At 37.4% G+C, this 25,575-nt stretch overlaps 2 protein-coding genes across 2 annotated transcripts in view; one reads left to right on the top strand and one right to left on the bottom strand.

Annotated features, from left to right (window-relative positions):
• The window catches only part of LOC131989529 (uncharacterized), a 218,705-nt gene that overhangs the window by 69,302 nt on the left and 123,828 nt on the right, over window positions 1–25,575 (top strand). The window lies entirely within an intron of this gene.
• Window positions 4,541–18,120, bottom strand: LOC131989498 (uncharacterized). Its single transcript, XM_059354739.1, has 10 exons — window positions 17,966–18,120; window positions 16,621–16,761; window positions 16,025–16,126; window positions 15,066–15,191; window positions 14,432–14,533; window positions 13,919–14,050; window positions 7,176–7,277; window positions 6,378–6,497; window positions 5,750–5,851; window positions 4,541–5,080 (listed from the first exon to the last, which is right to left on the bottom strand). The coding sequence occupies exons 2-10, from the start codon at window positions 16,757–16,759 to the stop codon at window positions 4,893–4,895; spliced, it is 1,113 nt and encodes a 370-aa protein (XP_059210722.1). The 5' UTR covers window positions 16,760–16,761; window positions 17,966–18,120; the 3' UTR covers window positions 4,541–4,892.

Below are 25,575 nucleotides of genomic sequence, written 5' to 3'. Positions count from 1 at the left end.
CAGATTTTTTTTCCAGAAAGTTTTACTGAATCAACTTACCAGTGACGTTGATCTGCCATTTGGAAATATTTCTCCAATAGAGGTCTTCACACACATAAAGTCCAGAGTCATTGATCCTGAGTCTGGACACATGAAGTCTGAGTCGTCCTTCTCTGAGGACGTCTTGGTCAAACTGGACTCGTCCTGCAAACTGTTGATCCTGAGACTCTGAGACCTCAACACCTTTATCTAGAAGAATCAGGACTAAAGTTCTGAGTTTAATGAACAGCCGGCAGCCGATAAAAAGGCGTTTGGTTGAAGCTTCAGGTTTGGTGGTGAAGGTCCACTCCAGTGTGATGTTCTGGTTCTCCTCTGCCTGATAGGAGCTCTGAGTCACATTCACTACAAATGTTCCTGCTGAGGAGACAGAGAGGGAAAGTGAGGAGCAGACAGACTTTCTTCTTCTTTGTGGATAATAAAGTGAAGGAGTAAACTAACCAGAGACACAGGAGGTCAGGCTGAGGAGCAGCAGGATGCTGCAGATCATCTTCTCCCTGTGAGAGGAGACAGAGGTGAAGAGTCACACACACATGAGCTCAAAGTTCACACATTACACCTGAGACAGAGGAAATATGCAGCATACTTATTACACTGAGCAAAGATACAGTAGTGTGTTTCTGACACTAGATGGCGCCAGTTTTCAACTGAGAAAGAGGAAATATGAAGCTGAGATGAACTGTGGAGGTGAAACATGACAGTTACTAAAAGCTGCAGATAAGATAAATTAGTTTCCAACAGACTTCAACTTCAAGGTCAGACTTCAACATTTTCACCTTCTGTCAGTTCCCATCAGATCAAATCTTAAATAAAATGTATAAAATATGAGACACATCTAGACTCAGCTTGTATCCATTCTCCATGATCTGTGTTTGTTATTCTACATGACAGAGCAGCCTGTTAAACATATAACAGACTATCTGTCACTGTGTTTATGGTTAAATATCCAAAATATTTAGATAGGCTATAAAACAAGTATTTTCTTTTTGTTTTCATACGTTAAGTTATGGATAAAATTCCTTAACATGTCAGACCTACCAGCTTCATATTGTGATTTTTCCTAAAGCATAAATGAACATAATGTTTACCACATAAAGAACCACTGAGGCAGAAAAAACTATTTAATGTTGTAACATTACAAACATCCCCTCACACACTGATGAGCTTTTCTTGGTACAATCACAACTATTGTTGTGGGAAAATCTGCTTTTCTGTAATTTATGTGAATGTGTTATTGTACTAAGTTGTAGTTGTATTAAATGCCTGGCCCTAATCCTCTTCTGTAGCTCGTAGCCTCTTTCTGAGTCTTTCTGCTTCATGATTCACCATCAGGCATTATAATAACTAATAACAACCTTCATGTCAAATGAAACTACAATAACACGATAAAACATATGTCTACATTCATGTTAATAACATGTTCAACCATGTTTCCTAAATCTATTTATAGATCAACAGTGAGTCCACAGTGAGACACAGAGAATATCAGACAACTGAAAGTAAATCTAACTTACCTGTAAATCATCCAGTCGTCTGTTTAAAACTTCTGTATCGTCCAACAGGTGGAGAATTACTGTATAAACTTATACTAATAACATTGATAGTGTTGTTACTCAGTAGCCAATAGTAAACTGTGAATTTACATTTGGAATGCATACATATATTATTATTATTATTATTATTAATAATAATAATAATAATAATAATAATAATAATAATAGTTAATAATGTTTCTCATTATATGAATGCAGAATGACAATAAAAAATAAGAAAGCACATATATCTGAATATATTTAAACAACAGAAAAATTGCAATAGATGTCCACATGCAACATGAAATATAAAAATCAAATAGATATTCTGCATAATGTCATGTAGCAGAGTGGAAATGTGTCACTGTGTGACTTTTTACACTAAACTAAACCTGATAGAGTCCTTTTTGCAGAGGAGCTGCAGCGCCCTCTACAGGCCAATGTCAAAGCTACACTGGATAGTGGAGCTAATGCCACTAATACTAATTAATACTAATAGTTTTATATAACACACAGTCACAACAAAACATACAGTCATTAACAGATGTATTGGATCAGCTGTCATAAAAACGAGAAAAACAAGAATATGTTAGAAAACTTTCAAAATCTTGTTGAAAACGAAAATGTTATTGTTTTTCATTTGTCAAATATCAAACTGAATTCACATTTTATAGTCAGATTTGAGCCAGAAGTCAGAAATTAATCAAGCAGAACATTTAACCACTGAAATTCTTTTTTTCATAGATAACAACAATAATTATATCTTAGCATTAAAAATATGATTTGGGTTAAAGAGCTTCTACAAACTGCTCTATTAACCATGACAGAAACATAAAACATGATTTTGGTAATTACTAATGCTGTTAATTTAGGACAGCTGTGGCACAAACCGCTGCTCTCATACAGTTGTTAAGCACTTTATATTTACATCCTTAATAAAGTGTTGGGAATAAAATTCTATCAACCTAAATACATGATGACACATTTTAAAAATTCCTTCCAGTTTTTTTAAAGTCTGATGTTCAATGAGCTCATCAGTGTAACTCAGACACACACACACACACACACACACACACACACACACACCCACAAAAATCAAGAGTTAAATCCGATCCACACTCCTGTCAGAAGGTGGCGCTAATGATCCTGAAAGCTGTTTGCAAACCGCCAAAATCAGGAGAAGACGGACCGGATGTGGGCGGGGCTTAATAGAGGCGTTTTAATATTTCCTTCCTCATTATCTTTCTCATATTTTAGAGAGCCTGGATTGCCTTCATGTTCATCTTCATATCATATTTTTTATTTATTTTTCCCAGAATCACAGGAGGAGCTGTAGCTCCCTCTACAGGTCAATCTGAGGAATAAAACACTCAACAATAAAACTGGTGACATGTTACAGTAATACTGGAAAAATGGTTTAATATCCAGCAAAGTCAGAAAGATGATAAAAAAACATATATTAAAAAAAATACATATTGAAAAGTTAGAAATAGAACAATAAACTCTAAAAAAAATTATTAATAACAGAGCAGAGTGAATTTAATGACACTGAAATGAGACGAAATAAGAAAATGTTTCACCCACATTCCTCAACAGAAACATCATTTAAAACAGTTTGAGTCATATTTTAGTATTCAACATGTTTTTCCATAGAGCTGCAGTATGTTACTGATCCTTTCCAGAAACTGGAAGGTCAAACTTTTTTTCCAATTACGTGATCATAAATATATAACAGTTTAAAAACTATGATTATAATAAATGACTGAAAGAATATTTGCTCCTTTTGGGTCGTCCACCTGGAACCCTAAAGCTGGTTCCACACAGATATGTTCAGGGATACATTACATTAAAGTCTTTAATCTATCTAACGTTGCTCTGAGATTATTTATTGGTGGTTAGTTTCACTAACATAAAGTCTGGTGATGGTTCCATCAGAAGCATAACTGTAAAGGCATATATTAAGGTACAGATATAAATCACATAGTGAACATCTAAGGCACTGCTCTGCACCACACAGTGACATCTTGTCTTCACCTGAACATGAGTAACGCAGTAAAAGGAGTCTCATGGTATGCTGTCTTTCTGCCTCTTCCACTTGGTTCAAGTTTAAAGGCACACCCATTTATTTTCTCTGTGCAAAACACACACACACACACACACACACACACACACACACGTAGCAATCCAGTTTCATCTGTCTCATACAAAAGAAATGTAACAAAGTAAAAGAACAACAATGTGTAAATTGAGACATCCATGCATACAGACACATAAAAACACATTCACATCTACAAATGAACACACTGTACAAGTACAGTGTGTTCATTCAGAAAATGCTCCAGTGAAAAGAACGGTATCTAGTTTGGTTTTAAAAGAACAGGAGCATAAATACTGATTTCCACCTTGTGACTGGAGAGACCTGCTGGGGATATAGACTGACAGCATGTCCCACATGTGCTTTGTAAAACTAAAGGAAGGAAGTTTTAAAGGATTGATCAGCACATAACAATTTAATTTAAATCAGATTATCAATGCAAAATTGGATTCTTAACAAATCACCACAAAATGTCAGCTGAGCTGACTGTCAGGACAGTGAAGTGCAGCTCTGCTGTTTTATTAAAATGTGTCCCAGGAGGAAACATACAGGGAATGGGTTTAAAAATAAAGTAAATGGTGCATACTTCTGTTGTTGCCATCCCTGTCACCCATTCCACCACGTCCTGGGAGAATAAAATCACTGTAACAAGCATAATATACTAACTCAATGGTTGTCTTGTCTTGGATTCCATATGAAACCAGCAGACGATCGTTCTCCAGATGTTGGTCTCCAAACATCAGATGCTGTTCTCCTACTACAACACACACACACACACACACACACACACACGGGGTCAAACCAGTCAATGTCAACATTTCCCAAAAGAACATAAAGTAATTTATTATTGGTATAAAGTTTAAATAACTTGTTAAAAGTAATGTTAGTTGATCCTTTTAGAGCTGCAGTCACACTCCATGGTCCATAGTATCAACCATCTGATCATTAAACTCATCCACTCACACAGATTGAAGTTCTTCTCTTAAGTTGTGATGTTATAAATATAGTGAAGTAGAGGCAGAAAGTGCTGTCACTGGGCCTTAACGCTCATTCAGCTGAAGTGACACAAACACTGACCAATCAGAGCAGACTGCCTGTTTGAGAGGAGGCCTTAAGGAGACACAGCTAAATGTTGAGAGTGAATACAGATATATATTCACAACATGTTCAAGTAGCAACCAAGAATACAAGTATGAACCTAATCTGATCTGTAGTCCATCATTTTAGCATTAGACTAAACTCTGCACGCTTCTACTGGTCATTTTAATCATGAACATGATGTTACCTGGGAATCCTTTGAGTTTCTGTATCTTCTCCTTCAGCTGCAGCACTGTGACGCTCTCAAACTCATTGTTGGACAGGTAGATCAATATGGTCTCCCCATTATGCCATTTAACAAAGACCGTGACATCATTTTCTAAAAAAAAACAGTAAAAGTTTGTCTTTAATAACTGCATCACTTAATAAAGTTTCTCTTTAAATGAATGCAGAATGTATTTGATGTCCAACAGGTGGAAATATGTAAAACATTCCCTGTATGTTGGACAGAGTTAAACAGTTAAATAGTCACATTTACTCACATGCAATATGACATTGAAAAGATTAAAAATCAATATTTTTTCATATGGACTCGTAGCAGAGCTGAACATTAGTCAGTTTTTGCATACTTGCAAACCTTTAATGACCATTCTGATGCAGAGGAAAACAGGATATAGGTCAAATGAAATGTAACAAAATAAAAGAACAACAATGTGTGAACTGATTTCCACCTTGTGACTGGAGAGACCTGCTGGGGATATAGACTGACAGCATGTCCCACATGTGCTTTGTAAAACTAAAGGAGGATTTTCTATTGAAGTCTGAAAACAGCAGGCTGCCAGTGAAGGTTTGGAAGGATTGATCAGCACAAAACAATTTAATCTAAATCAGATTATCGTTGGAAAACTGGATTTTTTAACAAATCACCACAAAATGTCAGATGAGCTGACTGTCAGGACAGTGAAGTGCAGCTCTGCTGTTTTATTAAAATGTGTCCCAGGAGGAAACATACAGGGAATGGGTTTAAAATAAAGTAAATGTTCCATACTTAGAATTAACTCAATGGTTGTCTTGTGTTGGATTCCACATGAAACCAGCAGAGCATCGTCCTCCAGCTGTTTGCCTGCGAAGACCAGTCGCTGTTCTCCTACTACAACACACACACACACACACACACACACAGGAGTTTAAACCAGTCACTGACAACATTTCCCAAAAGAACATAAAGTAATTTATTGTTGGTATAAAGTTTAAATAACTTGTTAAAAGTAATGTTAGTTGATCCTTTTAGAGCTGCAGTCACACTCCATGGTCCATAGTATCAACCATCTGATCATTAAACTCATCCACTCACACAGATTGAAGTTCTTCTCTTAAGTTGTGATGTTATAAATATAGTGAAGTAGAGGCAGAAAGTGCTGTCACTGGGCCTTAACGCTCATTCAGCTGAAGTGACACAAACACTGACCAATCAGAGCAGACTGCCTGTTTGAGAGGAGGCCTTAAGGAGACACAGCTAAATGTTGAGAGTGAATACAGATATATATTCACAACATGTTCAAGTAGCAACCAGGAATACAAGTATGAACCTAATCTGATCTGTAGTCCATCATTTTAGCATTAGACTAAACTCTGCACGCTTCTACTGGTCATTTTAATCATGAACATGATGTTACCTGGTTCTCCTGTTAGAGGCTCCAACTTCTCCTTCAGCTGCAGCACTGTGATGCTCTGAAACTCATGTAGGTCGATCTTTATGGTCTCCCCAGTCAAATCTTTCACGATGACAGTGACATCTATTTTTTTTTTTTAAAAACAGTAAAAGTCTGTCTTTAATAACTGCATCACTTAATAAAGTTTCTCTTTAAATGAATGCAGAATGTATTTGATGTCCAACAGGTGGATATATGTAAAAACATTCCCTGTATGTTGGACAGAGTTAAACAGTTAAATAGTCACATTTATTCACATGCAATATAACATTTAAAACATCAAATAGATATTTTTTCATATAGACTCGTAGCATAGCTGAACATTAGTCAGTTTTTGCATACTTGCAAACCTTTAATGACCATTCTGATGCAGAGGAAAACAGGATATAGGTCAAATGAAATGTAACAAAATAAAAGAACAACAATGTGTGAACTGATTTCCACCTTGTGACTGGAGAGACCTGCTGGGGATATAGACTGACAGCATGTCCCACATGTGCTTTGTAAAACTAAAGGAGGATTTTCTATTGAAGTCTGAAAACAGCAGGCTGCCAGTGAAGGTTTTGAAGGATTGATCAGCACACAACAATTTAATTTAAATCAGATTATCAATGATTTTTGATGAATTTCATTTTTAACAAATCACAACAAAATGTCTGCTGACTGTCAGGACAGTGAAGTGCAGCTCTGCTGTTTTATTAAAATGTGTCCCAGGAGGAAACATACAGGGAATGGGTTGAAAATAAAGTAAATGTTCCATACTTAGAATTAACTCAATGGTTGTCTTGTGTTGGATTCCACATGAAACCAGCAGAGCATCGTCCTCCAGCTGTTTGCCTGAGAAGATCAGTCGCTGTTCTTCTACTACAACACACACACACACACACACACACACACACACACACACACACACACACACACACACACACACACACACACACACACACACACACACACAGGGGGTCAAACCAGTCACTGACAACATTTCCCAAAAGAACAGAAAGTCATTTATTATTGGTATAAAGTTTAAATAACTTGTTAAAAGTAATGTTAGTTGATCCTTTTAGAGCTGCAGTCACACTCCATGGTCCATAGTATCAACCATCTGATCATTAAACTCATCCACTCACACAGATTGAAGTTCTTCTCTTAAGTTGTGATGTTATAAATATAGTGAAGTAGAGGCAGAAAGTGCTGTCACTGGGCCTTAACGCTCATTCAGCTGAAGTGACATAAACTAGGGTGACCAAGCGTCCTCTTTTGCCCGGACATGTCCACTTTTTACGTCCTGTCCGGCCGGGTTTTATAAATTCACGAAAATGTCCGGGGTTCACTGTTTTTCATAGGACCAGTACAAGTGCACGTAAATTGACCGGCGCTTTGCACACAATTTTGCGAGACGTAATTACCAAGAGGCTGCCTTGTGGGCGGGTCAGCGCCGCGCACACACACACACACACACACACACACACAGAGACAGAGAGCAGAGCAGACAGAGGGCAGATCAAACAGCGGAGCAGCATTGCATGGGAAATGCCGAAGCGTAAGTGCAGCTTCACAGATGAACTGCAAAAAAAATTTCCGACGGAAGCGGAGTGCACCGTGTGCAATGCTGGCACATATGTCTCAGTGTCTAATACAGATGCTGGAGATCTCAAAGCTCAAAGACAACTAAAGATGAAAAGTATAGATCCTTTTTGTTTGTTAAGTTAGTATCTTTGTGAGACTCTTCTATTATTTATCTTATTGCAGTTATTAAGAGATATATTGTTGAAGCTAGATTTTCTAACAGAAGAGTTCATATTTAGAACATTATTTCATATTATTTATTGAAATAATATATAAGAGTCTACGAGAGCTATTATTTTGTTACAAGTTTTTTACAGATTTCTTTTTATTTTATTACAGAAGTTAATTTTGCACCATTGAAGCATAATAAAGCATGTTCATCAACCTCCAAGAAGCCTGTCTGAATTTGTGTCTCGAGGCCGTGCCGATTGTCCTCTTTTTTGGAAATCAAAATATGGTCACCCTAACATAAACACTGACCAGCAGGGCTGGACTGGGACAAAAAATCAGCCCTGGCATTTTTGCCCCGACCGGCCCACCACAACTGATAACTCACCAAGTATCTTAGTGCTCTCCTAACCATGTAGATATCTTAACAATATAACTCCTCACTACACTACATTTAGGCTACATAAGATGGCCCTCATCGTAGAGTGTCAAAACACAGGAAGTCAGAATGGATAAGTTTCACTTTTTAATATAAATGCAATAACATGCAGCACAACAAAGCAAGATAATAGGCCTAAAAAATAAATGGTGTTCTACTAATGCTCAAGAAACAAATGTTTACACATCTAAAAAGATCCCTTTGGGTGGTTAAATTAGCCTGCAGAGACAGAAATGTCCTACTAGCACATTTAACACTGTCACTGGGGATTTCCACCGGACGCGTTACTGCAGCAGCACGTCTCCACAGCGTTTTTGCTGCGTCTTGTCAATTCACACCGGACGCGTTACTGCAGCAGCACGTCAGTTTAGCGAGCCGGCCGTATACACGCGAGATAACGAGATCACGCGATAATCCTGACCATACGGGAGACCGCAAGCTCCCGTGATAAACTTTAAACTCTATTTATACAGTCTATGGATAAACTGTGTGTATAAAGTAAACAACAACAACAAAAACCAACTTACTTTGCTTCTCTGAGGTGAAAGATATGTTGATCTGACCATCTATCCTTATAAAAACAATATATTATGTCATAAATGATTGTATGATGTTCCACTTCAACAATTAGTCTCTTGTCTTCCGTGTCGCCGATCCTCTGAGACCCTTTGATTGATTGATTGCCGATCTGGTGCCCCGGTCATAACATAACGTTGATGTGAAGTAGTTTTAGGCTGCATGAACTGCGTATTGTGTTTTATTTTGAAAGGGGCGGAAGTGTTTTACGCTGAATCTGAGTCGGACTTCCTGTCTGGTGCGATCTGCTCTGTTTAAATTCACGCGAGTTGGCAGCGTCTCGCGGAGAAATAGAAGTCCTACCTAATGCTCGCGTAGAGACGATGACGCGACGCTGCAGTAACGTTACGCTACGCGCCCGGTGGAAATGCTCTCATTGATTAGATTGTTACCTATTTGCAACGTCATACGCGACGCTGACGTTACGCTGCAGTAACGCGCCCGGTGGAAATCAGGCTTCACACTAACATCATAATTTTCACGTCCAACTGCTCGTCTGTTTATCACCTCCAGATCTATCAACAACTGATCAAGCTAGCACAGACAACAGCTAATCAGCTTCAAACACTAACAGAACTGACCAACATGAAATTATGACAACAAGGCACTAGTATGTTAAACTGGTAACAACAGCTAGCCTAGCATGTTGCTGTGCCAGTCAATTAACTTCAACCAGTTAAGTCATTAAGTTAAAGTCCAGAACTGTTAAACTTCATTAAAAGTTCAGACGTGCTAATCATAGTGGAGGCAGCAGAAACTTCCCTCTCTTCCTGCTCTTGCCTCCTGGCTGCGCGCGCACCTGCTACTGTTTGTAAACAAGACGCCGTCTAAACACGATACATTGATGATGTAGCAAGCAAACCACACTGTGTTCAAAAAGTTAGCAAGCTAACAAAATAAAGTTATTAACCTGACTTCCTGATATTTGAGCCAGGCAGAGAACTATTAATCGCTTCTTACCGCATGTTGCCGGGTGCTGCCATGTTTCCACCTCTCTCTCATAGACTCCTACAGGTTAATTAATTAATTCCTCCATCATCACCTGGCGGCGCCGTGCTGAGTCAGCTCCAACATTTCAGATAGTTTAGCGCATTTTGCAGCATCTGCCTAAAGGGCTGGTTGTTTGTTTTTCTCATAATTTCTCCGCTACTTCTATCCGTTTCTTTTACATTTTCATTTTCTGGCTGTGCCATGACTGATTGATTGATTGATTGATTGACAGGCGATGGGCCCAAGGAGGCGGGCTCTCGGTCCTCCCTCTACCTGATTTTTATTGACCATTGGCCAATGAGACTCCCGGGCCGTGTCATGACCGGCTGATTGACAGCAGAAGGGGCCAAGGAGGAGGGGGCCTTGGCCTTCGGCCCTCCCTCTACCTATTTTATTGGCCAATGGGCAATCAGTCAACCTAAAAAAAAAAAAAATGTTTTTGTTTTTTCAAGTCGTTCGGCCCAAACGTCTTGCCGGCCCACCGGGCATTTGCCCGGTATGCTAGATGGCCAGTCCAGCCCTGCTGACCAATCAGAGCAGACTGCCTGTTTGAGAGGAGGCCTTAAGGAGACACAGCTAAATGTTGAGAGTGAATACAGATATATATTCACAACATGTTCAAGTAGCAACCAGGAATACAAGTATGAACTTGACTTCCGGCAGCGGAGGAGTGCAGACGTGTATTTGTGAGCTCTTATGAGATTAGCAGACTACAGCAGCAAGATGCCTCCCTTTTCCATGGATGATTACCACAAACTGTTCCAGAAGATAGCAGTACTGGAAACAAAAATTCACCGGCTCGAAGTGAATGTGGAGGTAAATGGACAGAATGGGAATGAAACTACTCTGCCGATTTCCCTTAACAGTGAAAGGGAGCAGGCTAACAGAAAGCTAACTAGCACCACCAAGACGCAGCAGGGGCTGGGTGTAAATGGCAATAAACCAACAAGTCCTCCCTGGAACTCTCTTGGTGCAAAGCCAAAGCACTACAAATCACCTCCCTCAGTTTTGGAAAGACAGTTATCAGGCAGAACCCAGCACCTGGAGACTTATGATGACACCGAGTGGCCTGCACTACCATCATACAGGAATGTTGCTTCAACCCCAGTACCAAAGAGAAAGCAACCATGGACCAAGGCTACAACAAAAACGAAGAGCAAATTGCCCCAAGACACAGGAATTCTACGGAAGAACAGATTTGCTCCACTCTCTCAGAATCCTGACTCCCCAAAAGTGGGCTCATCTTCCAGCTCCAGATAAAGGTATGAGTCCCCAACCCTCACCCCCCCAGACTCCACCCAGCCCCCAACCCTCACCCCCCCAGACCCCACCCAGCCCCCAACTCTCTCCATGCAGCCAGGACTCCCCACTTCTGGATTTCACAGACAGGATGAAGAGCCTTGTCAAGATTGGAATCCAGCTAACACCTCGCCAAAATCCCTTGTTTACCCCCTTTAACCTCCCACATCCAGCCCCTCCCACTCCATCACCTCAGAAAAAACGCTTAACTAAAAATCACCGCCCTCCCCCGCCCCCTCTGAATCACCATACCTGTGAATCCCTGAATGACCCTATCTGTGAGTCTGACTGATATGTGCCGGGTCCAGACTCTGATATAAATATCAAGATTGCTCTGTTCCAGCAACAGTCAGGGCCCCATGGAGTTCAGTCAGCTTTCTCAATCCCTGTGATAATAGGTAACAGAAAAGGAATCAAACTGGTGAGAAATAAAAAGAGTTCAATTAACTCTGCCAATCTACTGAGTATAGCATGTCATCCTCCAAACTCACCAGCGTCTCCTGTTAAGGATTTACATTTAGCTCTTTTAAATATCAGATCTCTGCTTGGCAAATCTTTCTTAATCAATGATTTTATTCACAAGCACAACCTTGATTTTTATGTTTTTAACTGAAACTTGGTTAAGTCAGGATAATAGTGCAGCAGTTCTTATTGAGTCAACCCCCCCAAACTTTAGTTTCTTCAGTGAGGCAAGAATACATAAGAGAGGAGGTGGAGTTGCCACCCTGTTCAAGGACAGCTTCCAATGCAAGAACATGTCTTATGGCCAGTTGGACTCCTTTGAATATGTTGCCATTCAGTTAAAATCACCCTATAGAGCAATCTATTTGACCATCAGACCCCCCAAATATGATGCAAGGTTTTTTGATGACTTTGCCAAACTGCTGTCTGTTGTGTGCATAGATTTTGACTGTGTTGTTTTAGTAGGTGATTTTAACATTCATGTTGATAATCCTGAAGATGGGTGTGCTAAAGAACTTTTAAATATTCTGGATAATTTTGGGCTTTCTCAGCATGTCACAGATCCAACACATAGCAGAGGACACATATTAGATCTAATTATTACCAAAGGTCTTAATATCTCTGAGGTTGTGGTCAATGATGTTGCTCTTTCTGATCACTACTGTGTTCTGTTTAAAATGACCACCCTTGCCAATCCTACAAAAGGTGAAGCAGAGGTAATCAGGAAGCGCTATATAAATGTAAACACTTGTGCATTATTCACCCAGGATTTTACACCATCACCAACCCTGCCCTCAGCTCTAGTTGATGACCTTGTTAACAGTTTTAGTTCCAATGTTATGACTGTTATTGACTCTATCGCCCCAATTAAGACCAAAGTTCTGTCAGGAAAGAAAAGTCACCCTGGAGAAACGCCACTCTGGTTTAAGCGCAGAAAAAAGTATGTAGACAAGCTGAACGCAGGTGGTGAAAGAACAAACTCCAGGTATATTACGGCATTTATAAAGAGGGTCTTCGCAACTATAATCAGGAACTGAAGAATGCAAGGCAGTCATATTTTTCAGAGATTATCAATAGAAACAGTAATAATGCCCGCACACTTTTTTCTGTAGTAGACAGACTGACAAATCCCACAGCATCAGTCCCTCCTGAACTGCTGTCTAACAAGTCATGCAATGAATTTGCAGCTTTTTTCACAAACAAAATATTACAGATAAGACAAGCAGTGTGCAGCTCCAGCTCAGGAACGATAACACTGGTGCCTTCCCATCCTCTAGTCAAGCTAGGACATTTTAGCCTCCTAGATTACACAACACTAACGGAAACGGTTTCAAAATTAAAGCCCACAACCTGCTGCCTTGATATTCTGCCTTCAAACTTTTTTAAAACTGTTTTCAACTGCATAGCTCCGGATGTACTGCAGATAATAAATTCTTCTCTCCAAGCAGGACAGTTTCCACAGGCTTTGAAAACTGCAGTAATGAAACCTCTTCTAAAAAAATGAAATCTGGATTCCACAACAATTAGTAACTATAGGCCAATATCAAATCTGCCCTTTCTGGGGAAAATCATTGGAAAGGTTGTTTTTGAGCAAATTCATGCTTTTGTGATGCAAAACAATCTTTTTTTAACACATTAGCAGCGTACTCTTAACTTAAACACTTATCTGCTCTACTTTACTGCCCTTACTTTTTAGCTACGCAATGTTTGACTTGTGCTTTTTATTATTTTATCTATTTTCTTATCCTGCTGTATCTTATTTTATCTCATTTATATTTTTATTTCTATTTCCCTGTTTTAATTGACTGTTTTTACTGTTTTCAATTGTGTCTTGCTGTTTTAATGTGTATGTAAAGCACTTTTAATGACCTTGTGTTGAATTGTGCAATACAAATAAACTTGCCTTGCCTTGAACCTAATCTGATCTGTAGTCCATCATTTTAGGATTAGACTAAACTCTGCATGCTTCTAGTGGTCATTTTAATCATGAACATGATGTTACCTGGGACTCCAAAGAGAGGCTCCAACTTCTCCTTCAGCTGCAGCACTGTGACGCTCTGAAACTTATTGTCACACAGGTGGATCGCTATGGTCTCCAAACCACTACATTTAACGAAGACCGTGACATCATTTTCTAAAAAAAAACAGTAAAAGTTTGTCTTTAATAACTGCATCACTTAATAAAGTTTCTCTTTAAATGAATGCAGAATGTATTTGATGTCCAACAGGTGGAAATATGTAAAAACATTCCCTGTATGTTGGACAGAGTTAAACAGTTAAATAGTCACATTTATTCACATGTAATATAACATTTAAAATATCCAATAGATATTTTTTCATATAGACTCATATCATAGCTGAACATTAGTCAGTTTATGCATTTCTTACAAATCACCACAAAATGTCAGCTAAGCTGACTGTCAGGACAGTGAAGTGCAGCTCTGCTGTTTTATTAAAATGTGTCCCAGGAGGAAACTTGTAGGAAATGTTATTTTTAATAGAAAAAGGACCATACTTAGAATTAAGTGAACGGGCGCCCCACGATGGATTCTATATGAAACCAGCAGACGATCGTCCTTCAGCTGTGTGCCTGAGAAGACCAGTCGCTGTTCTCCTACTACAACACACACACACACACACAAACACACACACACAAACACACACAAACACACACACACACATTTCCCAAAAGAACAGAAAGTCATTTATTATTGGTATAAAGTTTAAATAACGTGTTAAAAGTAATGTTAGTTGATCCTTTTAGAGCTACAGTCACACTCCATGGTCCATAGTATCAACCATCTGATCATTAAACTCATCCACTCACACAGATTGAAGTTCTTCTCTTAAGTTGTGATGTTATAAATATAGTGAAGTAGAGGCAGAAAGTGCTGTCACTGGGCCTTAACGCTCATTCAGCTGAAGTGACACAAACACTGACCAATCAGAGCAGACTTCCTGTTTGAGAGGAGGCCTTAAGGAGACACAGCTAAATGTTGAGAGTGAATACAGATATATATTCACAACATGTTCAAGTAGCAACCAGGAATACAAGTATGAACCTAATCTGATCTGTAGTCCATCATGTTAGCATTAGACTAAACTCTGCACGCTTCTACTGGTCATTGTAATCATGAACATGATGTTACCTGGTTCTCCTGTTAGAGGCTCCAACTTCGCCTTCAGCTGCAGCACTGTGATGCTCTTAAACTCATTGTCGGGCAGGTCGATCTTTATGGTCTTCCCAGTCAAACCTTTCACGATGACCCTGACATCTATTTTTTTTTTAAAACAGTAAAAGTTTGTCTTTAATAACTGCATCACTTAATAAAGTTTCTCTTTAAATGAATGCAGAATGTATTTGATGTCCAACAGGTGGAAATATGTAAAAACATTCCCTACATGTTGGACAGAGTTAAACAGTTAAATAGTCACATTTATTCACATGCAATATAACATTTAAAACATCAAATAGATATTTTTTCATATAGACTCGTAGCATAGCTGAACATTAGTCAGTTTTTGCTCACTTGCAAAGCTTTAATGACCATTCTGATGCAGTAAAGAACAGGATATAGGTCAAATGAAATGTAACAAAATAAAAGAGCAACAATGTGTAAATTGAGACATCCATGCATACAGACACATAAAAACACATTCACACATACAAATGAACACACTGTACAAGTACAGTGTGTTCATTCAGAAAATGCTCCAGTGAAAAGAACGGTATTTAGTTTGGTTTTAAAAGAACAGGAGCATAAATACTGATTTCCACCTTGTGACTGGAGAGACCTGCTGGGGATATAGACTGACAGCATGTCCCACATGTGCTTTGTAAAACTAAAGGAGGATTTTCTATTGAAGTCTGAAAACAGCAGGCTGCCAGTGAAGGTTTTGAAGGATTGATCAGCACATAACAATTTAATTTAAATCAGATTATCAATGAAAAATTTGATTTTTTAACAAATCACCACAAAATGTCAGCTGAGCTGACTGTCAGGACAGTGAAGTGCAGCTCTGCTGTTTTATTAAAATGTGTCCCAGGAGGAAACATACAGGGAATGGGTTTAAAAAGAAATAAGTGAAAAAAGTAAAAGTTCCATACTTAGAATTAACTCAATGGTTGTCTTGTGTTGGATTCCACATGAAACCAGCCGAGCATCGTCCTCCAGCTGTTTGCCTGCGAAGACCAGTCGCTGTTCTCCTACTACAACACACACACACACACACACATTTCCCAAAAGAACATAAAGTCATTTATTATTGGTATAAAGTTTAAATAACGTGTTAAAAGTAATGTTAGTTGATCCTTTTAGAGCTGCAGTCACACTCCATGGTCCATAGTATCAACCATCTGATCATTAAACTCATCCACTCACACAGATTGAAGTTCTTCTCTTAAGTTGTGATGTTATAAATATAGTGAAGTAGAGGCAGAAAGTGCTGTCACTGGGCCTTAACGCTCATTCAGCTGAAGTGACACAAACACTGACCAATCAGAGCAGACTGCCTGTTTGAGAGGAGGCCTTAAGGAGACACAGCTAAATGTTGAGAGTGAATACAGATATATATTCACAACATGTTCAAGTAGCAACCAGGAATACAAGTATGAACCTAATCTGATCTGTAGTCCATCATTTTAGCATTAGACTAAACTCTGCACGCTTCTACTGGTCATTTTAATCATGAACATGATGTTACCTGGTTCTCCTGTTAGAGGCTCCAACTTCTCCTTCAGCTGCAGCACTGTGATGCTCTCAAACTCATTCGTACTCATTCTCACTTGTTCGATAGTTGTGATCCACCAACATGAATGTTTAATGAAGACCGTGACATCCATTTCTAAAAAAAACAGTAAAAGTTTGTCTTTAATAACTGCATCACTTAATAAAGTTTCTCTTTAAATGAATGCAGAATGTATTTGATGTCCAACAGGTGGAAATATGTAAAAACATTCCCTGTATGTTGGACAGAGTTAAACAGTTAAATAGTCACATTTATTCACATGTAATATGACATCTAAAATATCAAATAGATATTTTTTCATATAGGCTCGTAGCATAGCTGAAAATTAGTCAGTTTTTGCTTCATGTCCACTTGCAAACCTGTAATGACCATTCTGATGCAGTAAAGAACAGGATATAGGTCAAATGAAACGTAACAAAATAAAAGAGCAACAATGTGTAAATAGAGACATCCATGCATACAGACACATAAAAACACATTCACATATACAAATGCTCCAGTGAGAAGAACGGTATCTAGTTTGGTTTTAAAAGAACAGGAGCATAAATACTGATTTCCACCTTGTGACTGGAGAGACCTGCTGGGGATATAGACTGACAGCATGTCCCACATGTGCTTTGTAAAACTAAAGGAGGATTTTCTATTGAAGTCTGAAAACAGCAGGCTGCCAGTGAAGGTTTTGAAGGATTGATCAGCACATAACAATTTAATCTAAATCAGATTATCAATGAAAAATTTTATTTTTTACAAATGACAACAAAATGTCAACTGAGCTGACTGTCAGGACAGTGAAGTGCAGCTTCAGCTGACAACATTTCCCAAAAGGACATAAAGTCATTTACTGTTGGTATAAAGTTTAAATAACTTGTTAAAAGTAATGTTAGTTGATCCTTTTAGAGCTGCAGTCACACTCCATGGTCCATAGTATCAACCATCTGATCATTAAACTCATCCACTCACACAGATTGAAGTTCTTCTCTTAAGTTGTGATGTTATAAATATAGTGAAGTAGAGGCAGAAAGTGCTGTCACTGGGCCTTAACGCTCATTCAGCTGAAGTGACACAAACACTGACCAATCAGAGCAGACTGCCTGTTTGAGAGGAGGCCTTAAGGAGACACAGCTAAATGTTGAGAGTGAATACAGATATATATTCACAACATGTTCAAGTAGCAACCAGGAATACAAGTATGAACCTAATCTGATCTGTAGTCCATCATTTTAGCATTAGACTAAACTTCTACTGGTCATTTTAATCATGAACACTTGTAGGTTACATGTGAAAGGCCAAGAGATTTTACCTGGGACTTCTTCAACAGACTCGATCTTCTTCTTCTGCAGCACTGTGCCGATCTTAAACTGCTCCTCTGTGTCGTTGTTAACTGGCCTCTTTAATTACATTTGAACAAAGACCGAGACAAACATTTCTCTGAGCTGCTCTCTTCGCTCGGTGCGGAGTAATAAACAGGGCGGTGTCTGACCTGACAACTGCGGAGGAGCCAACAATCATTTAACACTCCAACCACATGATGATTCAGGGATTTTTTTTTTTTTTTTTTTTTTTTTTTACATCTGACTCACTGTGTTCTTCTATTTCAGTGCGATATATAAAAGAGGAATCAGCAGGATCAGGAAGTGGGAACAACTCAAACATGTCTTTTGTGCACAATAACACAGTTAAAATTACATTAATCATAAAAAATGAAGAAGAAAGATAATAATAATAATAATAATAATAATAATAATATGAATGCAGAATGACATTTTGATGACAGAAAGCACATATATCTGAATATATTTAAACAACAGAAAAATTGCGATAAATGTCCACATGCAACATGAAATATAAAAATCAAATAGATATTCTACATAACGTCCTGTAGCAGAGTGGAAATGTGTCACTGTGTGACTTTTTACACTAAACTAAACCTGATAGAGTCCTTTTTGCAGAGGAGCTGCAGCGCCCTCTACAGGCCAATGTCAAAGCTACACTGGATAGTGGAGCTAATGCCACTAATACTAATTAATACTAATACTTTTATATAACACACAGTCACAACAAAACATACAGTCATTAACAAATGTATTGGATCATCTGTCATAAAAACGAGAAAAACAAGAATATGTTTGAAAACTTTCAAAAGCTTGTTGAAAACGAAAATGTTATTGTTATTTATTTGTCAAATATCAAACTGAATTCACATTTTATAGTCAGATTTGAGCCAGAAGTCAGAAATTAATCAAGCAGAACATTCAACCACTGAAATTCTTTTTTTTTCTTCAGGAATGTAAATAAATAACTATAATGTGACATCTTGATCAAAATAATAACATGCTTCACTATTTTTTACAGTTTTTTTTGTAAAAAAGTAAATTTTAAAATGCATAGATAACAACAATAATTATATTTTAGCATTAAAATATAAGTTCAAGTAATGGGTGGTCTGCTGTTACATTATTACAATATTGGGGAATTATTACATTATCAGGACTTGTGAAATGAAGGCTAACCTGATAATGTAATAACCTCCATTAATGTTATACTTTATTACATTATTGGTAAAAAAAAAGTGTACATTATCAGGAAGTTATTACATTATCAGGTTTTATTACATTTTCAATGGACTCAAGTGCAGATTTTTTATTACATTATCAGGGTTATTACATTATCAGGTTCTACCCAGCTCTTTAGACCAGTCTGATCATCTCTGTGTGTGATGCTGCCTCCCCAGCAGACTGCAGCATAAAACAACACACTACCACCACAGACTGATAAAACATCTGCAGCATCGCACTACACATGTCCAGAGATCTGAGCTGAGAGAAGAAAAAGAGGAGCTCTGCCCCTTTTTGTAGAGAGCGTCTGTGTTTAGGGACCAGTCCAACTTATTATCCAGGTAAACACCTAGATACTGAGAACTTGGCACCACCTCCATGTCCACCCCACAGGTGTTCACTGGCTGAAGGGGGGCTTGAACCTGCAGAAATCTCTGATCGTTTCCTTAGTCTTTGAGGTGTTCAGTAGGAGATAGTTCTTGTGACTCCATCCTTTAACTACTGAAAAAATCTCACAAAGAAAACAATGCACGTTAAAAAATACAGACATAGTGTAAAGTACAAACAAATTCAACTATAATGCTCCTTAGATCCCGCCTCTGTGCAGGCAGATAACCAGTGATAGTTTAAGATAACGGGCAGCTGCAGGGCCAATCATATTTTGCATTTTATTTTGATTATTTACTTGTTGAGGCTGCGACTTGAACTCCACATGATGTGAAGATATATACATTACCGCTCAAAAGTTTGGGGTCACTTAGAAATGTCCTTATTTTTGAAAGAAAGGCACAATTTTTAAAAATGAAAATAACAGGCATAAAGTCTAGACATTGTTAATGTGGTAAATGACTGTTAAAGCTGGAAACGGCTGATTTTCTTATGAAATATCTGATAATTGTCCTGTGTTCCAGTGGCTGATTGTGTTAATCCACCTTTATAGTGTTAAAGGCTGATTGATCATTAAAACACCTGCTGAGCTTCATGTTAGCAGCTGGAACTGTTCTGTGCTGATTTGAGCAGCAATAAATGATCCTTCCTCCGGCTGGTTGAGTCTCTAGAGGTAAAGTTGGAGATTTGTGCAGGTTAAAATGATTATTTATACCTTTGTCAATGTCTTTACTATATGTTTGATTCATTTTGTAACTCAATCTTGAATAAAACTGTTTGTCTTCATGGAAAACAACACAGACCCCAAACTTTTGAGCTCTCGTGTTTATGTTTTAATGGAAACGAGCGTGCAACAACACGTTTGGCTTCTTTTGGTGCTGAGTAGGAAATCATCAGCGTTAATCCAAACAGAGGTGGTTTGACTGCTGCACACTGGTGCCTTACTGCTGATTAAACCCTCTGGAGTCACCAAAATATGTCACCTAAATATGGTATATTTGCAACCTTTGTTCACATTTGCAACATTTTTTTATTTTTATTGAGCATGGTAGTGTTTTGAAAGTTAAAAAAAGATTCAAAATCACATTTTATGTTGGACTAAAGGACTAAAAAAGACACAAAATGACTAATAAAAAAGACACAAAAAGACCAAAAAAAAGACACAAAATAACTAATAAAGACACAACAAAATACACAAAATGACCAAAAAAGACACAAAATGACTAAAAAAAATCAGAAAATGACAAAAAAACCCACACAAAAAGACACAAAATGAGTAAAATAAGACACAAAATGACCAAAAAAGACGTAAAATGAGAAGACAAAATGACCAAAAAAAAAACCACACAGAAGACACAAAATGACTAAAAAAGACACAAAACGACCAAAAAAAAAGACACAAAATAACTAAAAAAAGACACAACAAAATACACAAAATGTCCAAAAAAGACACAAAATGACAAAAAAAAAAAAAAAAACACAAAATGACTAAAAAAAGACACAAAATGACCAAAAAAGACACAAAATGACTTACAAAGACACAGAATGACTAAAAAAGACCCAAATAAAATAGAGTCCCACTAGAATAAAAACCAGAGTTGATGACAGGATCACACACAATCACAAGATCACATTTATGTTGGTTTTTCTTTGTTTCTTTTTGGTTCTAAATGTTTTAATCCAGTAAATCAGAATAAAAAATATATTAGTATCAGGTCATATAGGTGAAAAATATACACCAACATGGCATTTAAACATGATTTAAGTGGTGAATACAGGATGGAAGGAGTCAGACATGGACTAAATGGACCAAAAAGCCTCCAGACAGTTAAGAGTGTTTCTCAGTATAAGGTGTGTCACTGTGTGATGTCATACTTCCTGTTGAACAGCTGGATCAAGTTTCAAGATTCAAGGTTCAAGACGCACCCATCTACTGTCTCTGGTCACACACAAGCCACACACACTGGACTCACAATTTATTTTTTTATTTCTTAAACAGAAGAAATAAACAAAAAAAAAATGGGTCAGTAATTAACACAATACAGGTGCATCTCAATAAATTAGAACATGATAGAAAAGTTTGTGTCATCAATTAATTTCAAAAACTGTAAATAAGACATTATATAGATCCATTACACACAGAATGAAACATGTCATGTCTCAATTTATTTAACTTCTTCTAATTATAATGTTGATGGCTTACATTTAATGCAGACCTAAAAAATCGATCTGACTCAATAGTTGGTTGGGGCTGTTTGATTGAACTACTGGAAATGGTTGCTAGGGTGATGTGACTGACATGTTTGACTCCATATTCAATCAGCGGAGCCGAGTCGTCGTCCAGAACTCTGTATGTGGAGATCAGTCGTAACTTCTCTTCAAGGCCTCCAACAAGAACAACACAGAGGGAGTTAACTCCATGGAGTCTCCATCTGACTCCTTCCATCCTGTATACACCACCTAAAACATGTTTAGATGACATGTTGGTATATTTGTTTCACCTATATGACCTGATAATAATATATTTTTTATTCTGATTTACTGGATTAAAACATTTACAACCAAAAAGAAACAAAGAAAACTTTGTCACTTTGGTCACTTTGTGTCTTTTTTTAGTCATTTTGTGTCTTTTTTGGTCACTTTGTGTCTTTTTTTAGTCTTTTTGAGCTTTTTTTGTAATTTTGTGTCTTTTTTATTTTGTGTCTTTTTTGGTCATTTTGTGTCTTTTTTGTAATTTTGTGTCTTTTTTGGTCACTTTGTGTCTTCTTCTGTGTTTCTTTTATTAATTTTGTGTCTTTTGTAATTTTGTGTGTTTTTTGGTCACTTTGTGTCTTTTTTTCGTCATTTTGTGTGTTTTTTGTAATTTTGTGCCTTTTTGTGTCTTTTTTTGTCACTTTGTGTCTTCTTTTAGTCATTTTGTGTCTTTTTGTAATTTTGTGTTTTTTTCTTAGTCATTTTGTGTCTTCTTCTGTGTTTCTTTTGGTAATTTTGTGTCTTTTTTTGTCGTTTTGTGTCTTTTTTGGTCATTTTGTGTCTTTTTTTGTCATTTTGTGTCTTTTTTGTGTCTTTTCTCGTCATTTTGTCTTCTCATTTTGTGTCTTTTTTTGGTCATTTTGTGTCTTTTTTGTCGTTTTGTGTCTTTTTTTTTGTCATTTTGTTTCTTTTTTAGTCCACTATCATGCTCAATAAAGAATTTTAAATGTTGCAAATGTGAACAAAGGTGTCAAATCTACCATATAAGAGGGTTCCATCCAGTTCTATCATTTGATACTAAATCTATTTGAGCTTGTCTCCAGTTTTACTTGGTATATCATCATCAAACTGAAACTGGCCTCATGGAGTTTACAGCCAGAACTTTAGAGGTAAATTTACAGTAGGGCTCCACGCTGCTTTGTTTTCTAGTCTGGATGGAGTCAACAAGTCTGGATTATTTGGAGCTTTTGGAGACTCCAGAGGGTTAAAACAACAAAGATACACAACAATGAATAAAAATCTAAAGACTCCAACTGTTAAACATATCACTAATGTTCACTGGCTCCCCTGTGACCCCTGAAGCCTCTCTGCTGTCTTCTCCTTCAGCTGCTCCTCATTGTCACACAGCTCCTCCTCCAGCTCCTCCTCTCTGAACCCTCCACCACCACCTCCACAGCCATCTCTCTGTTTCTCTGTGAGCTCCTGCTGCGCTCTTCACTCAGATTCAAACAGTGTGTGGTTGTGTTCAAGCCAGAAAACCCACTGAGCTGGAAAATACTTTCACTATCATCCTTAAAATTAAAGAAATATACACTAGCCTCTCATTCATCACTGTAAAATGACTTTATTAAACTTTTTTTAATTGTTCTTTTTTTTACAGTAAAGTACTGTGATGTGGCAGTATGCTGCTGTAGAATTATTTGACAGAAATGTAATAGTAATAATACTCAGTAGCCAGTAGGTAACTGTAAATTCACACTTGAAAAATTGCATAAACAGAATAATAATAACATTTCTCGTTATATGAATGCAGAATGTTGACAGATATGTCATTGATTTTTTTGTACAGTACTTAACAAATGTATGAGAGCAGCTGTTTGTGCCACAGCTGTCCTAAGTTAACAGCATTAGTAAAAAAATAATTAAAAAATAATTTGTTTTGTTTCCGTAATGGTTAATACAGCAGTATGTAGAAGCTCAAATGATATTTTTAATGCGAAAATGTAAATATTATTGTCATCCATGAATTTTCAAATTTACTGTTTTACAAAAAAAAAGTAAAAATAGTAAAACACATTATTAGTTCTTCATCAATGTGTCACATTATAGTTATTTATTTGCATTCCTGAACAGAAAAAATGAGTTTTATTGGTTAAATGTTCTGCTTGATTAATTTCTGACTTCTGGCTCAAATCTGGCTATAAAAAGGTGAATTCAGTTTGTTCTTTGCCAAATAAATAACAATAACATTCTAGTTTTAAACAAGCTTTAAAAAGATTTCTAAACTATTTGTGTTTTCTCATTTTTATGACAGCTGCTCTAATAAATGTGTTAAGCATATTCCCAGTGAGAATAAATGTTAAAGTTTAAATGTACCTACCTACCTACTACCTACTTATACCTACTGAATATGAAATTAATTTTATGAACTTATACTTATATTTTCCTAAAATATTTATTAAATATTTTTTTAAAGGGTTTTTGCATGGATGCTACTTTTTAAATGTATATTTTAAAATATCAGGTACCCCCTGGAGTGCCTTCATGTGCCCCCATTTGAGAACCACTGCTCGGATATTTATCAACAGACTATAATAAAGTCATCTTTAGAATTTTTAAGGATTTTACAATTTGACCATTTTTGACAAAAATTGACAGTAATATATACTATAGTAATATAGTATGACTCTTTTTTTATTTTTAATTTGGACGGCATACTATACTATGACTTCTTCTGTGATTTTGAATGACATTATTAAAATATGACTCTTCTTTTTCCAAATTTGGACGACATGCTATATTATGACTAATATAAATATACATAAATATAATACACACTATATTAAATTTCAGTAATATATTAATCAGTAGGTTTTGAATGCAAGCCTTTTAATGTAATGGAGTCATTTCACAGTGTAGTATTAGTGTTTTTACTGCAGTAAAGGATCTGAATACTTCTTCCAGCTCTGCCGGTCAGAAGGTGGCGCTAATCATCCTGAAAGCTGTTTGCAAACCATAAAACAGAAGAAGAGGACGGACCGGATGTGGGCGGGGCTTAACGAGACGCTTTGTCCAGTCCAGAGTGAGTCCATCAGCAGGAGCAGTAGCAGGAGCAGGACCAGAACCAGGACCAGGACCAGGACCAGGACCAGGAGAAGCACAAAGCGGAATGGAGGAGAACCAGGACCCGGAGGTCCCCAGTAGACCAGCAGCAGGCTCGAGCTCTGAAGTGAGTGGAACAGATGAAATACTTTCTGTTTTCTTTGTGTGTTTGAGCTCCAAAGTAGCAGATTGCAGTCGGAGGAGTTTCTTAAAAACGGTTTTCTTTGTTCCTGGATGCATTTAATCCTGATCCAGGTCTCTTTGGGGGGTCCGGCTCAGTGGGGGAGGGTTTCCTGGTTGTTCATGTGTGAATGTGAGCTTGTAAAACCGGTTCAAACCGCTCCAGGCTTTGTGTTCACGTGTTTTTCTTTGTTGTGAGGGACAAACTACAGACTGGTTCCAGCTTTAATAAACTCTGATCACATTCACTTCCATCAGCTCTAAAAAGCTCCAGCTTTAGTTCCCTTTTCCATCAAATCAAAAGTAGTTTATTGAACTTTTCCTTCTCTGTGTAACTTTATCAGAATCAGACTCTTCTCTGCTCCCTGCAGATAAAAATGGCGACATTTGTTTGTGTGAATGTAAGTTGGTGCAGACAGAACTTAGACACATACATGTGTGAATATTAATGAAACCATAAACAGTAAAATCATCAGTTTGAACCGCTGCAGGT

The sequence above is a fragment of the Centropristis striata genome, chromosome 17, assembly GCF_030273125.1.
Source record: "Centropristis striata isolate RG_2023a ecotype Rhode Island chromosome 17, C.striata_1.0, whole genome shotgun sequence".
Taxonomy (NCBI): Eukaryota; Metazoa; Chordata; class Actinopteri; order Perciformes; family Serranidae; genus Centropristis; species Centropristis striata.
This window is presented reverse-complemented; position numbering and strand designations above follow the sequence as displayed.